Here is a 12,693-nt window from a genome sequence, read left to right on the forward strand (position 1 = left end):
ATCTGTAGTTGTGTTAATAATAAGAGATGTAAAATTGTAGAAATTGTTCAAATTTTAGTTCCAAACTCCAAAATTTTAACGATATTCTGCCTGTTACCAAATGTTTATGTAACACTGTGTGTAAATGTGCATATATAAATAATAAGTCGAGGCATAATATTGTTAAAATTGCACTAATTTTTCAATGAAATTTCAGTTTTTTCAGGTTATTCCCATTTTTTTGTAAAATGTAAATATTTTCATAATTTGATTGGGGGTTTTTTGTACTAAAACAAAAATAAAAACTTGGATTTGTCATTATTTATAGATTATTAAGTCATTATTTTACTGGTCTGGCCCGCTTGAGATCAAATTGGCCCCTGAACCAAAATGAGTTTGACACCCCTGTCCTATAGTCTTCAGCTTACCTATAGTGATACCATTTCTGTTTTGGCACATGGTTTGTGAACTCACCTTGTCCCTCTGGTATCTGAGGGGCCTCCTTCCCTGCTGGAGACAGACACATCACCCTGTTCCCTTTGACATGACCCTCCACTTGGGCCTGCTGGCCAAATGAACAGGTGATTCCAGCAGAGAGGTCAGGGACGTTATTCACCTCCAGCAGGAGCTGAGAGAAAGAGGAGGCAACACTTCATGCATAATAGTAGATACTGACCTTGTATAGTGGGACATACAGGGTGTCCGCAAAGTCTCGTTACAATTTAAAAATGTATTACAAAAGCAATCGATGAGATATGTTAATCAGATTTGTTCTATGCACTCTGTGGTTGTCAGCGTTGGAGTGGTTGGTGTAGGATCATGTGCAATTGAATCATTGGTCCATTTTTCTTCAACGAGAGATCAATTACTACAAATGTTCACTTTGACCTTTTGACTGAATACGTGGCAACACAACTGGATGACCTTCAACCAACCATCATTTTCCAGGTAGATGGTGCACCACCAACATATGGGCTGCATGTTGCTGGGTTCTAAATCAAATATTTCCAGACCGGTGGATTGGAAGGGATGGCCACCTCTTTCACCAGAAATCACTGCCCTGGATTTCTTTTTATAAGGTTACGTTAAAGATATTGTGTATTGAACAAAGATACGGGACATCAACGACCTGAAGCAAAAGATCACTGATGCCATTGGATACCATTGATGAGGCTAACATGGAAACAAATCCAATACCGTCTGGATGTGCTTCATGCAACTAATGCAACTAATGGTGCTCAAATAGAAGTGTATTAAATGAGGCAAAAATAACTTCAGTATCTACTTTTCATTGTGCAATTTTAGATCAGATTAGATTAGATTAGAATTTAATTGATTCTTTGGGCAGAGCTCTCAGGAAAATGAGAATTATTTAGACTAGATGACAAACTGGAAGAAAACTCCAAAGCACTCTCTTTAAACATTACCATGGCATGGTCATATTTAGACCTTAAAAAACACTTTTCATATTTTTCTACATGTTTCGGTTTCAAGCCTTCATTAGGAAATCATCAGAATTTTTGAATTATTTAGGATAATTTAGTTAGTGTAGTTTTATTTGGAGCACATAGAATCATCAGATAACACAGAACCATACAACATGGTCAAACAAAATTTTTCTGCGCTCGAAAAGGAGTGGAAAGAAGTATAACTTATAGACTCCCACCCCTTTTTACAAACTAATAATTAAATTAAATCTGCTTCCTTTGCTTTGTTAACACTTTTTTCCTGTATATTTTTTACAATAACACAAAACATCCACACAAACCATTCACATACACTTTTTTTGTCACCTCACACACAATCAGATTTGCATAATCAACTATTTGTAATATAAACTATAATATTTATATGCACTTTAAATATTTACTACAAATACAATGATCAATAAATGTGATAATATCTCCTAATTGTGATAATTAATTAATTACAATAATATTTTAGGTTTTTTTTTAGTAATTTCCACAGATTTGTCTGTTCATTTGCTTTTGTAATGTGTTAAATTGTAAAGAGACTTTATGGACATCCTGTATATAATCATTGTTACTACAAACTTAGTAAATTCTAATATATTTTACAGCACTTGCAGGTCTTACTAACTCACTACCTTGTAGGAAACATCAACTTCTAGGGAAATACATCACAAATACATGTCATTCAAAGGTAGCCTATGTCTAGTTTTTTTTATTTTATTTCTCTCTTTTTCATGACTACATGCGTTTGACCAAAATAAATCAACAGCTTTCCCCTCTTCACCTTTTTGAAAACTAATCTTCTCTCCCGGCCCCACACATGCTGTACATGTGTCTACGCAAGGCAACTCACTGTGATTGCTCATAAACTTGTGAGTGGGGGTGACAACACAGTGATTGGTGGAATAGTAAAGCGCACTCACTGGGACACTATGTGCTGATACAGCAATGCTGTCCGGGTGAGAGATAACCTTCACACAGCGGTCAATGTCAGTGGCGAAACGGAAGCTCTCATCTGCCCTGGGACACCGATCCTTTCTCGAGCACCTGTAGAGCAAAATGAAGACACAGTGGAAAAAAACGGTGCCGCAAAAAGAGATGACAAATTATCATCGTAAAATTTGTTGAGTGTACTGTACATAGCCCTGCCAAAAACAAATCCCACTGTATGCATCCACAGAGGCATCATTTCGGTTATCTAATACAGTGGCAAAACAGTTATTACCTCTGCCAGGAGGTATTGTGATCGCTTTGCTTTGTGTGTTTGTTTGCGTGTTTGTTTGTTTGTTAGCAACTTTATGGGAAAACTATTCCAACCATCTTTACCAAGTTGTACCCACAGATAGGCCTAGGCCCTGGGACCAACCCATTAAATTTTGGGCCAAGTAGGCCAAAGTTCAAGGTCACAGCAAGGTCACAAATCTCAAATTTTCCTATCTCTCATCATTGAGCAATTTTCGAAAATTCATAAAAAATTCAAAACGACCCCGATTAGCCTTCAATTTGATACACCCGTAGCTTATAACAATATCTTGTATCTGGCACAACATTTTCCACATCCACTGTGGAATGTGGACTCTGTGGACATTTCAATTTAACATTGAAAATCCCATTTACGACACATTTTTCATTATAACTCAACAAAAATTTATTGGAATTTAATATAATTTGACATACACATGACTGGTACCAGGCTTCAACTTTTTCTGCTGTATGGAACAACTTTGAAACTGTTTAATTTAAAAAGAAATAGTCGATCCACACATGCACACCGTTCGGGGTGCTTGGCGGAGGTTGCATTCTCCGAACACTTGTTTCCATCTATATTTGTAGTAATTTTTGGCTGAGATCTTATATGGATGATGGGAGACTGAGACCGCTGTGTAAAGTCTTCTCCACAACATCCCAAAGATTCTCAATGGGGTCAGGTCTGGACTCTGTGATGGTCAATCCATGTGTGAAAATGATGCTTCCTTTTTCACAATTTGAGCCTGATGAATCCTGGTTTTGTCAAATTCTAATATGTCTGTGTCATCAGGGAAGGAAAAAAATCCCCAAACCTGGTCCTTCAGTTTATTCAGGTTCATCTGACCTCATTTTATAGACATATAACAGTCCTGAACCTAGACTTGGACTGATTCAACCCCAGATCATAGCACTACCCCCATGGGCTTGTACTGTAGGCACTAGGCATGATGGGTAATGGCTTCATCGGCCTCTCTTCATCACTCTGGGATAGGGTCAGTCTGGATTTATCAGACCACATGACCTTTTTCCATTGAAACACAGTCCAGTCTTTATGTTCTCTCACAACATCAAAGTCTTTTTTCAGACTTCATGACCCATCCAGTGTCAGTACCCCCCTGACTCCAATTCACCAACTCACATTCTTATATTTTGCACTCTTTATAAAACTGTCTAATTTGCACTATGTAAAAAACTGTATTTGCACTACAATAATCTATATATATATATATATATATATACATAAACATACACTACCGGTCAAAAGTTTTAGAACACCCCAGTTTTTCCAGTTTTTGTATTGAAGTTCAAGCAGTTCAAGTCCAATGAACAGCTTGAAATGGTACAAAGGTAAGCGGTGAACTGCCAGAGGTAGAAAAAAAAAGAAAAAAGGTAAGGTTAAACAAAACTGAAAAATAATGTACATTTCAGAATTATACAAAAGGGTGAACAAGAAATGGGTTAACACCTTAAAGCAGTTCTGCAGCAATGGAGGTTGATCAAGCCTCCAAAGTTGGTGCTACCAATTCCTACAGCTGTCCCAACGTTTCTGAATTACTTCCAACCCCCTCTGTCTGCATAAAAGTAGTGTTGGAACACACTTTGGTACCATAAAGTTGTGAGCATTATGTGAACAGTGTTAGACTGCAGAAAGTAGTGTTACTATAAAAATGGAAAAGAGGAAAAGGCAATTAACGATAGAAGAGAGACAGACCATCATAACACTTAAAAATGTAGGTCTGTCCTACAGAGAAATTACCAAGAAAGTCAAGGTGTCAGTGCGTCCAGTTTCCTTCACCATCCAAAGGCACTCAGAAGCGGGGGAAATGCTGACAGGAAGAGGTCTGGCAGACCCAAAGACACAACAGAATCAGAAGACAAGTTTATGACAGTCAACAGCTGGAGTGATAGGTGACTCATAGGACAACAGCTTCAAGCACAGCTCAATAGTGGAGGAGTAAGCAAGTCTCAGTTTCAACTGTGAAGAGAAGACTTCCAGTTGCAGGTTTGATCAGTCCATAACACCTTCTTCCAGTCTTCAGTAGTCCACTGGTGGTGTTTCATGGCCCAGGCAAGCCTCTTTTTCTTATTCTGAAGTCTCAGCAATGGCTTTCTTGCTGCAACTCGACCCATCAAACCTGCAACTGGAAGTCTTCTCTTCACAGTTGAAACTGAGACTTGCTTACGACGACCATTATTGAGCTGTGCTTGAAGCTGTTGTCCTGTAAGTCACCTATCACGCAAGCTGTTGACTCTCATAAACTTGTCTTCTGATTCTGTTGTGGCTTTGGGTCTGCCAGACCTCTTCCTGCCAGCATTTCCCCCAGTTTGACCGGTAGTGTATAGTTTTACAAACCGTATTCCTGTACATATCCACTCACTGCATAAATACTTCAATTTGCACTTTCTGTACGTATTACAGTGTAAAACCCACTGTAAATAATATATACATAAACATGTATTTTAATAGACCGGATCCACACATCTACTCACTGTATAAAAACTCCAATTTGCACTCTGTACATATTACATCGTAAATCCACTGTAAATCTCAACCCATTGTTGTCTCTGTCTCTAGTGGACTGTTTGTCTATATTGTGTCTAGGTCCACATGTTGTCTGGCTTCATGTCAGAAGTGTATGTCGTGAGCAATGTAAAAACTAGACCAAAAGCTAAGACAATTTTCTCAGTTGCAGGTTTGATGGGTCGAGTTGCAGCAAGAAAGCCATTGCTGAGACTTCAGAATAAGAAAAAGAGGCTTGCCTGGGCCATGAAACACCACCAGTGGAGTACTAAAGACTGGAAGAAGGTGTTATGGACTGATCAAACCTGCAACTGGAAGTCTGCTCGTCACAGTTGAAACTGAGACTTGCTTACTCCTCCACTATTGAGCTGTGCCTGAAGCTGTTGTCCTATGAGTCACCTATCACTCCAGCTGTTGACTGTCATAAACTTGTCTTCTGATTCTGTTGTGTCTTTGGGTCTGCCAGACCTCTTCCTGTCAGCATTTCCCCCAGTTTCTGAGTGCCTTTGGATGGTGAAGGAAACTGGACGCACTGACACCTTGACTTTCTTGGCAATTTCTCTGTAGGACAGACCTACATTTTTAAGTGTTATGATGATCTGTCTCTCTTCTATTGTTAATTGCCTTTTCCTCGCCTTTTTTATAGTAACACACTACTTTCTGCAGTACAATACTGTTCAAATAATGCTCACAACGGTATGGTACCAAAGTGTGTTCCAACACTACTTTTATACAGACAGAGGGGGTTGGAAGGAATTCAGAAACGCTGGGACACCTGTAGGAATTGGTAGCACCAACTTTGGAGGCTTGCTCAACCTCCATTGCTGCAGAACTGCTTTAAGTTGTTAACCCATTTCTTGTTTGCCTTTTTGTATAATTCTGAAATGTACATTATTTTTCAGTTTTTGTTTAACCTTACCTTTTTTTTTTTTTTTTTTTTTTTTTTTACCTCTGGCAGTTCACCGCTTACCTTTGTACCATTTCAAGCTGTTCATTGGACTCGAACTGCTTGAATTTTAATACAAAACTGGAAGAATAGGGGTGTTGTAAAACTTTTGACCGGTAGTGTACTTGGCCAATAAAGCTGATTCTGATTCTGATTTTTTTCCTGTTTAGCCTCATGAAGTTGTTTTCTTGAATGCGAATAGCTGTTTAGTCCCAATCCCTTGAATTTCCTTTGCCAAATAAGTTTTGATCATCATCACTACAGATTCTTCCAATTCCATTTCTTACTTGTGGATGATGGTTGACCATTATCCTTCCAGGTTTTAATAATATGTTAGTTTGTTTGTTAGTTTATTATATCGTGGACAATCCCAATTAATTAACTGCATCAGTAACAGTAAAAAGGGCAGTTTTAGCCAACACGGCTAGTATCCTGCTGTCGTCCCTGGCCTGATGACAATAGGCACCCAAAAAAAACCAAAACAATATATGACAGCACATTAATTAAAAAGAGAGAGTTAAGACAGCTAAGAGACAAGAGAAATCAATAAAGAGAAAAGAGGAAAAAAAGATAAAAGAGAACAGTGAAGCATGATGGGCATGCTGGGCAGTCTTTACCCCAATTTTATCAGTTTTAGCTTATTCTTGGTTGTCTTCTTTGCTTGATGCAGGGCAATAATTTGACACTTATGAACAAAGTTACATCTTTTCCACAACCATAGGCTGTGTCTTCTGACGTGATTGTTAAAGAAATGAGAATCTTCTCATTGCATCAGTTTGGGTTCAATAGCCCGTTACAGCTGAAACATATTAATCATTGCTGCAAGAATCCAATGGAAAGCTCATCAGTAATTTTTTCAGTTATATTCAGGCCAGGACTCTTTTGGTCGGCTGTGTAAAAGATCCTGAAAAAGATCTGTGCATATACTGCCATATGTCAAAGCAAAGCTGAGTGACACCACAGCATCACAGTATCAGATCAGCTTCAACATTTTTCTGTGCAACCCAGCTTCCAGAATAAAATATAGATAACACACATTTCTGCAAAATCACTGATGCGTATCATGTCAATATTTATGAACTAAAGTATGTTATGCATGTACATTTACAGATACAAGAACCATGTTACAGTGTTTTAGCCACTCTTTGAGGTTTTCATCCATGTCTCACAGAAATTACATTATGGTTAGGTTTACAAACTGAAAAAGACACCAGGGTTTGGTTTATTACAGTCCAAAAAGGTAGGTAGAAATGAAAGAATTGCTTTGAGAGTCATGATGCAAGTGCTAGTCCGTGGTAGCACAGTTTAGTATATTGTACATCCACCAAACACAACAGCCATCTCCTCCTAATTACGAAGACAGAAAGTGGCAGATCATTCAATGAGAAATTATGGTTTGTTGCAAAAAAATTAAGGTTGATTATGTTTGTTGCAAGCATACTGCAGCTGGTATTACATTTATAACAAAACACAAGTGAATTAGCAACTTCATTATAGAGAAAAGTGATTTCTGTGTGATTGTGTTTGGTAAGAAAACCAGTATATATACCACTGTGTCTTAGGGCGTTTCCTTCTTCTGACTTCCATGGGTGTGTGTGAAAACGCCCTAGTAAAGCAGAGTGGGGCCGGTCATCATAGTCTGAAATCACTTGGATCTTTCCATAATACCAATTCAATGGTAAGATAAGATAAGATAAGATAAGATAAGATAAGATAAGATAAGATAAGATAATACTATTTATCCCACTCTGGGATAATTTCACAGTTAAAGGTGTGGGAGACTTTTGTGACCAATTTTTCATGAAATCTGTAAAACCTCAGTTATACCCTAAGTATCACAAATCTGTAAGTCTTTCTGTGATTACTCGCCTGAATCTCTTGCATTACGGTGAACAGTTTTGAATTGCCATCCACCATAAACAAAACGTGTGTTTACAAGCAGAGCCTGGAGGTAACTCAGGCATCTTCAGAATTTTGTCGCTACGTGCATTGTGGGAAAGGGAGGTTCGCGCAGCCACTGCCATATGATATTATATGAATGAAACAAACATGCAGAAACGTCTAAAATGCGGAAACAGCTGGAGGAATATGCATAGAGGGAAGGGAGCTCCTGCTGTTTCCGCGTTGTGTCTTTAGCAGCTGCCGTTGTCAGGTGGCTGCACGAGCCTCCGTTTCCCACAATGCACGTCGCGACAAAATTCCGAAGATGCCCGAGTGACGTCCCGGCTCTGGATGTAAATGCACAGTTTGTTTATGGTGGATGGCACTTTGAAATTGTTCAGCTGAATTCAAGAGATTCAGGTGAGTAATCACAGAAAGACTTACAGATTCATGATACTTAGGCTATGACTGAGGTTTTACAGATCTGATGAAAAATTGGTCACGAACGTCTCCTGCACCTTTAACAGCAGCAACATACAACAAGCAAGTGCAGAGAAAAAGACAGGTAGAGAAACCACAAATGAGTAAAAAATGAAATATAAAGAGAAAAATTAGAAATTGTGGTATTTATATAAATATTTATATAAATATAGAATTAGAATTTAAATTAAATATTATTTACATTGTAGTAGAACTGTAATAGTTTAACTTTTTTTTACCCAGTTAAGGTTTGTGGGCGTTTGTGTTACTGTGTTTGTGTACACATGACGCCCTACACATTTCAATCATAGATGCTTGGTCAGATTATTCATTTAACATTTTTACTGCTGGTTTCTGCAGAGCCAATTACACTGAGTGCCACAGTGGAATAAGCTTCAGTCCTAGATCCCAAAAGGCAATTAAAAGAAAGTAGTGAATGGGATGGCTTTAGAGTGTGACCTTAAAATAATCTTGTATAAGAGAAGTGCAAATTAAAGTACGTTTAGCGACATGGAAAGAAGCAGAATAGAGTCTGAAAGTTTTTTTTTCTTTTTTTTTTTTTTTTTCCCATTTCACATGTCTGGAGGTTTTGTTGAGGGTTAACTTTGAATGGAGCTATAAAGATACTAATACTATACAGGGTGGGGAAGCAAAATTTGCAATATTTTGAGGCAGGGATTGAAAGACAGTGTATGACCAATTAGTTTATTGAAAGTCATGAGAATTTATTTGCCACAAGAAAATTGACATAATAGAAAATGTTTTTATTCTATGTGTCCTCCTTCTTTCTCAATAACTGCCTTCACACGCTTCCTGAAACTTGCGCAAGTGTTCCTCAAATATTCGGGTGACAACTTCTCCCATTCTTCTTTAATAGTATCTTTAAGAAAGTCGACATTGCTGTGTGATGTTCTAATGGTAGCATGTTCTAAAACGCCCCAAATAGCAGAATCCAGAGGGTTTAGATCTGGGCTAGAAGGCGGCCATAAACATGATTCCCAAAAATTGCTAAAGTTGGATTTGTTGCTGTTGTCAACAAGTGTTTTGGTGTTCTTGTGTAAGATTTGAACTTCAAATCATATTTTACTGCATTTCTAATGGTCTTGTTGTCTACCTCAAGTTCAATTGCCATTTTTCTCATGGATTTGGTTGGATCCTTTAGGATTTTGGATTTGAGAACTTTAATAAAAGCTTTGGTACGTTTTTTGTTGCTTCCTCCACTTCCAGATTTTCTCGTAATAGTTTTGCTCATAGTCATTCTCTTCTTTACATTATAAACAGTCTTTATGGACACTCCGACTATTTTTGAAATCTCCTTTGGTGTGACGAGTGCATTCAGCAAATCACACACTCTTTGACGTTTGCTTTCCTGATTACTCATATGGGCAAAAGTTTCTGAAAAGGTATGGATAATAGTGTTAGGTATGATTATGGCATCAATATATGTTTGGTTTCAAAACAATTGACGTAGTGCCTGCTGAGAAAAAACAACTAAATGTTCATTGTAAATTTTGCTTCCCCACCCTGTGTATGTGGTGTTGTAGAAGTGAGATCACATCTTTGCAGGTTTGGTCCGTAACAGATATGATTTAAACATAAACACTACATTAAATGAGAATGAGAGTCTCTGACCTCTTGTTAAGAACTAAGAGCAGATTCAGGGTATTTTTGCTGCGCACTATCTTCTCTTCCCTCCACATGGGTAATGTGCATGGCAAGGGGAGGCAGTGCTTAATACACTCTCAGATACTGCTGAGGGGGTGGCACCTCCTGAGAGAGCTCAAAGAGCGCCGAGGCCTCTGCTGTAATTACAACACAATATAAAGGCGAAATGGAAAAGCGGTGACAGCTGTTGCTGGCTAGGCTCCTTCAGGCAGACCAGAGCCGTATATAGACAGCCACCTTCTGACCGTTCATCAGCTGAAGTGCCTCCAAAAAGAAAGAAGAAAGCTTTTCATCTAGGGCTGCCTTTCATAGCCTTTTATTTTGCCTCTTTTATTTAGCGTGTTTTGTCTGATGGGGCCATTTGTTCCCTTTTCCTTCATGGTTTTTTTACATGTTGAGCAACGCTTCCCCCCCATGCACAAGCACTGTCAGACAGATGCTTTAATGCACCTTGCCAGGGGTGGGAAATTGTGATCCTGAAAGTAGTCTACATGAAAGTCTGAGGGAATCTTTCAGAGCCCGAAAAAAAAAAAGACTTTCATCTGGACTTAATAGACAGTAAAATAAAGTGGGCTCATTCTACAATGTGAGGCATCATGACTCACTTTGGGTTACTTTAGGGAACAGCAGCCTATCTATTTACTGATAAGTGTAAGGCATTAATTTAAATAAACAGCGTAATGGGACTTGGGGAGAAAGTCAGCACTCAGGAAAACTCAGGAAAAAACAACTGTTTAATGAGGTAATTTAGATTAAAACAAAACATTTTTTTTTTTCTCACTCCCCTAATGCTTTGAGAACTGTAATTTAAATAATGCTGATCATCATCAAGATATTGCTGTCTAAAATGCAGACGTCATATGATGAGACGCCGTTAAATCCCTGGCTGAGGTCAGCTTCAAACCCAGCGGCTGGTTCAGAAACACAGGGTTTTAATCTCCCGAATCCCCTTTGCTCCACATCGAGGTATTATGCAAGCTAACCTGCGGGTCAGATAATTAAGATGGAGGAGATAAGCTTGCTCCGTCAGGTCCAAAATGTTCCCCTGGTATGAAGAGGTCCAGTTGGTAGACCTGCTGAGACTGCCAGCTAATCTCTCCCCCTCCATTAACACCAGTCATCCTCTCGCCTCACAGACAATAAATATCTGGTGGCCATGCAGTTTCTGTTGTCCTAAATAGCGCTACTTATGAGAGGTCATGCTGTCCAACAACCACTTCCTGGTTTTCTGTTTGTGCCACCAGCTGTTCATAATGGAGGACTCCGGAGAGCACAATAAATCTGTTATATCAAACTGCACACATCATATGATCACATGCTTAGAACTATTTAAAGCTTCTCCCAGCTGTTTGGGAAACAGTGATGTTGTGGTTCTAATCCTGAGCATGTAATGTGTTTATGTGTGTGGAGTAGAGCAGAGTAGACTTACATGTTAAACAGGACGCACCAGCCACAGTGCGGATCCCCAGAGCTTAAACACTCAGCACATGTGCCATATTGTTCACAGGCCTCCACAGGAACCTGAGCCACCTAAAAACAAAGGAATAAAATGATGGTAAGTGTGGACCAGGAGACTATAGAGCACAGGTGTCAAACATGCAGCCCGGGGGCCAAAACCGGCCCCCCAAAGGTTCCAGTCCGGCCCCTTGGATGAATTTGTGAAATGCAAAAATTATAATGACGATATAAACAATCAAAGATGTGAAAATCATTTTAGGTGAATTCAATCTGAAGTGGGTCCGACCAGTAAAATACAATCATAACAACCTATAAATGATGAAAAACGCAAATTTTTCTTTTTTGTGTGTGTAAAAAACAGTAAAATTACACAAAAATGTTTATATTTACAGACTATCCTTTTAGAAAAAATGTGAAGAACCTAAACAAATACGAACAATATGAAATTTCTTAAGAGACATATGTAGAATTTTACCAATATCCTGCATGTTTCTAAATATTTTGTGTATTTGTAGATCCACTGTGATCTGTACTTTGTAATGCACATGTATAAATGATAAACTAAGGCGTAATATTGTAAAAATTGCACTTATTTTTCTTAAGAATTTTCAGGTTGTTCATATTTGTTCATGTTATGTTCAATACAATTCGTAGATGTGAACATTTTCGCTGCGGAATTTTACTTTTTTCACTCAAAAACATAGAGAAAACTTTGGAGTTGACATTATTTATAAGTTCTTAACCTATTATTTATATTATTTTACTGGTTCAGCCCACTTCATATCATATTAGACTGAATGTGGCCCTTGAACTAAAATGAATTTGACACCCCTGCTATAGAGACACAACTTTTTTTGGTTTTATGCATGCCATCTGAGCTACATTTTGTGGCTAAATTCAATTCTAAATTGTATTGCATTAGAGCAGGGCTGTCAAACTCATTTTAGTTCAGGGGCCACATCCTCCCAATCCGATCTGAAGTGGGCCGGACCAGTAAAATAATAACAGTGAAAAAAGTAAAATTATATTATGATCAGGTTTAC

General features: G+C 38.3%; 1 protein-coding gene across 1 annotated transcript in view; it reads right to left on the minus strand.

The window, feature by feature from the left end:
* LOC115419455 (plexin-A2-like) overlaps positions 1 to 12,693 on the minus strand; it is a 152,431-nt gene that overhangs the window by 65,332 nt on the left and 74,406 nt on the right. The window contains 3 exon segments of the mRNA XM_030134248.1: positions 454 to 607; positions 2,375 to 2,498; positions 11,622 to 11,722. Of these exon segments, the coding sequence (XP_029990108.1) occupies positions 454 to 607; positions 2,375 to 2,498; positions 11,622 to 11,722 (379 nt within the window).

Source organism: Sphaeramia orbicularis, chromosome 5 (genome assembly GCF_902148855.1).
Source record: "Sphaeramia orbicularis chromosome 5, fSphaOr1.1, whole genome shotgun sequence".
Classification (NCBI taxonomy): domain Eukaryota; kingdom Metazoa; phylum Chordata; class Actinopteri; order Kurtiformes; family Apogonidae; genus Sphaeramia; species Sphaeramia orbicularis.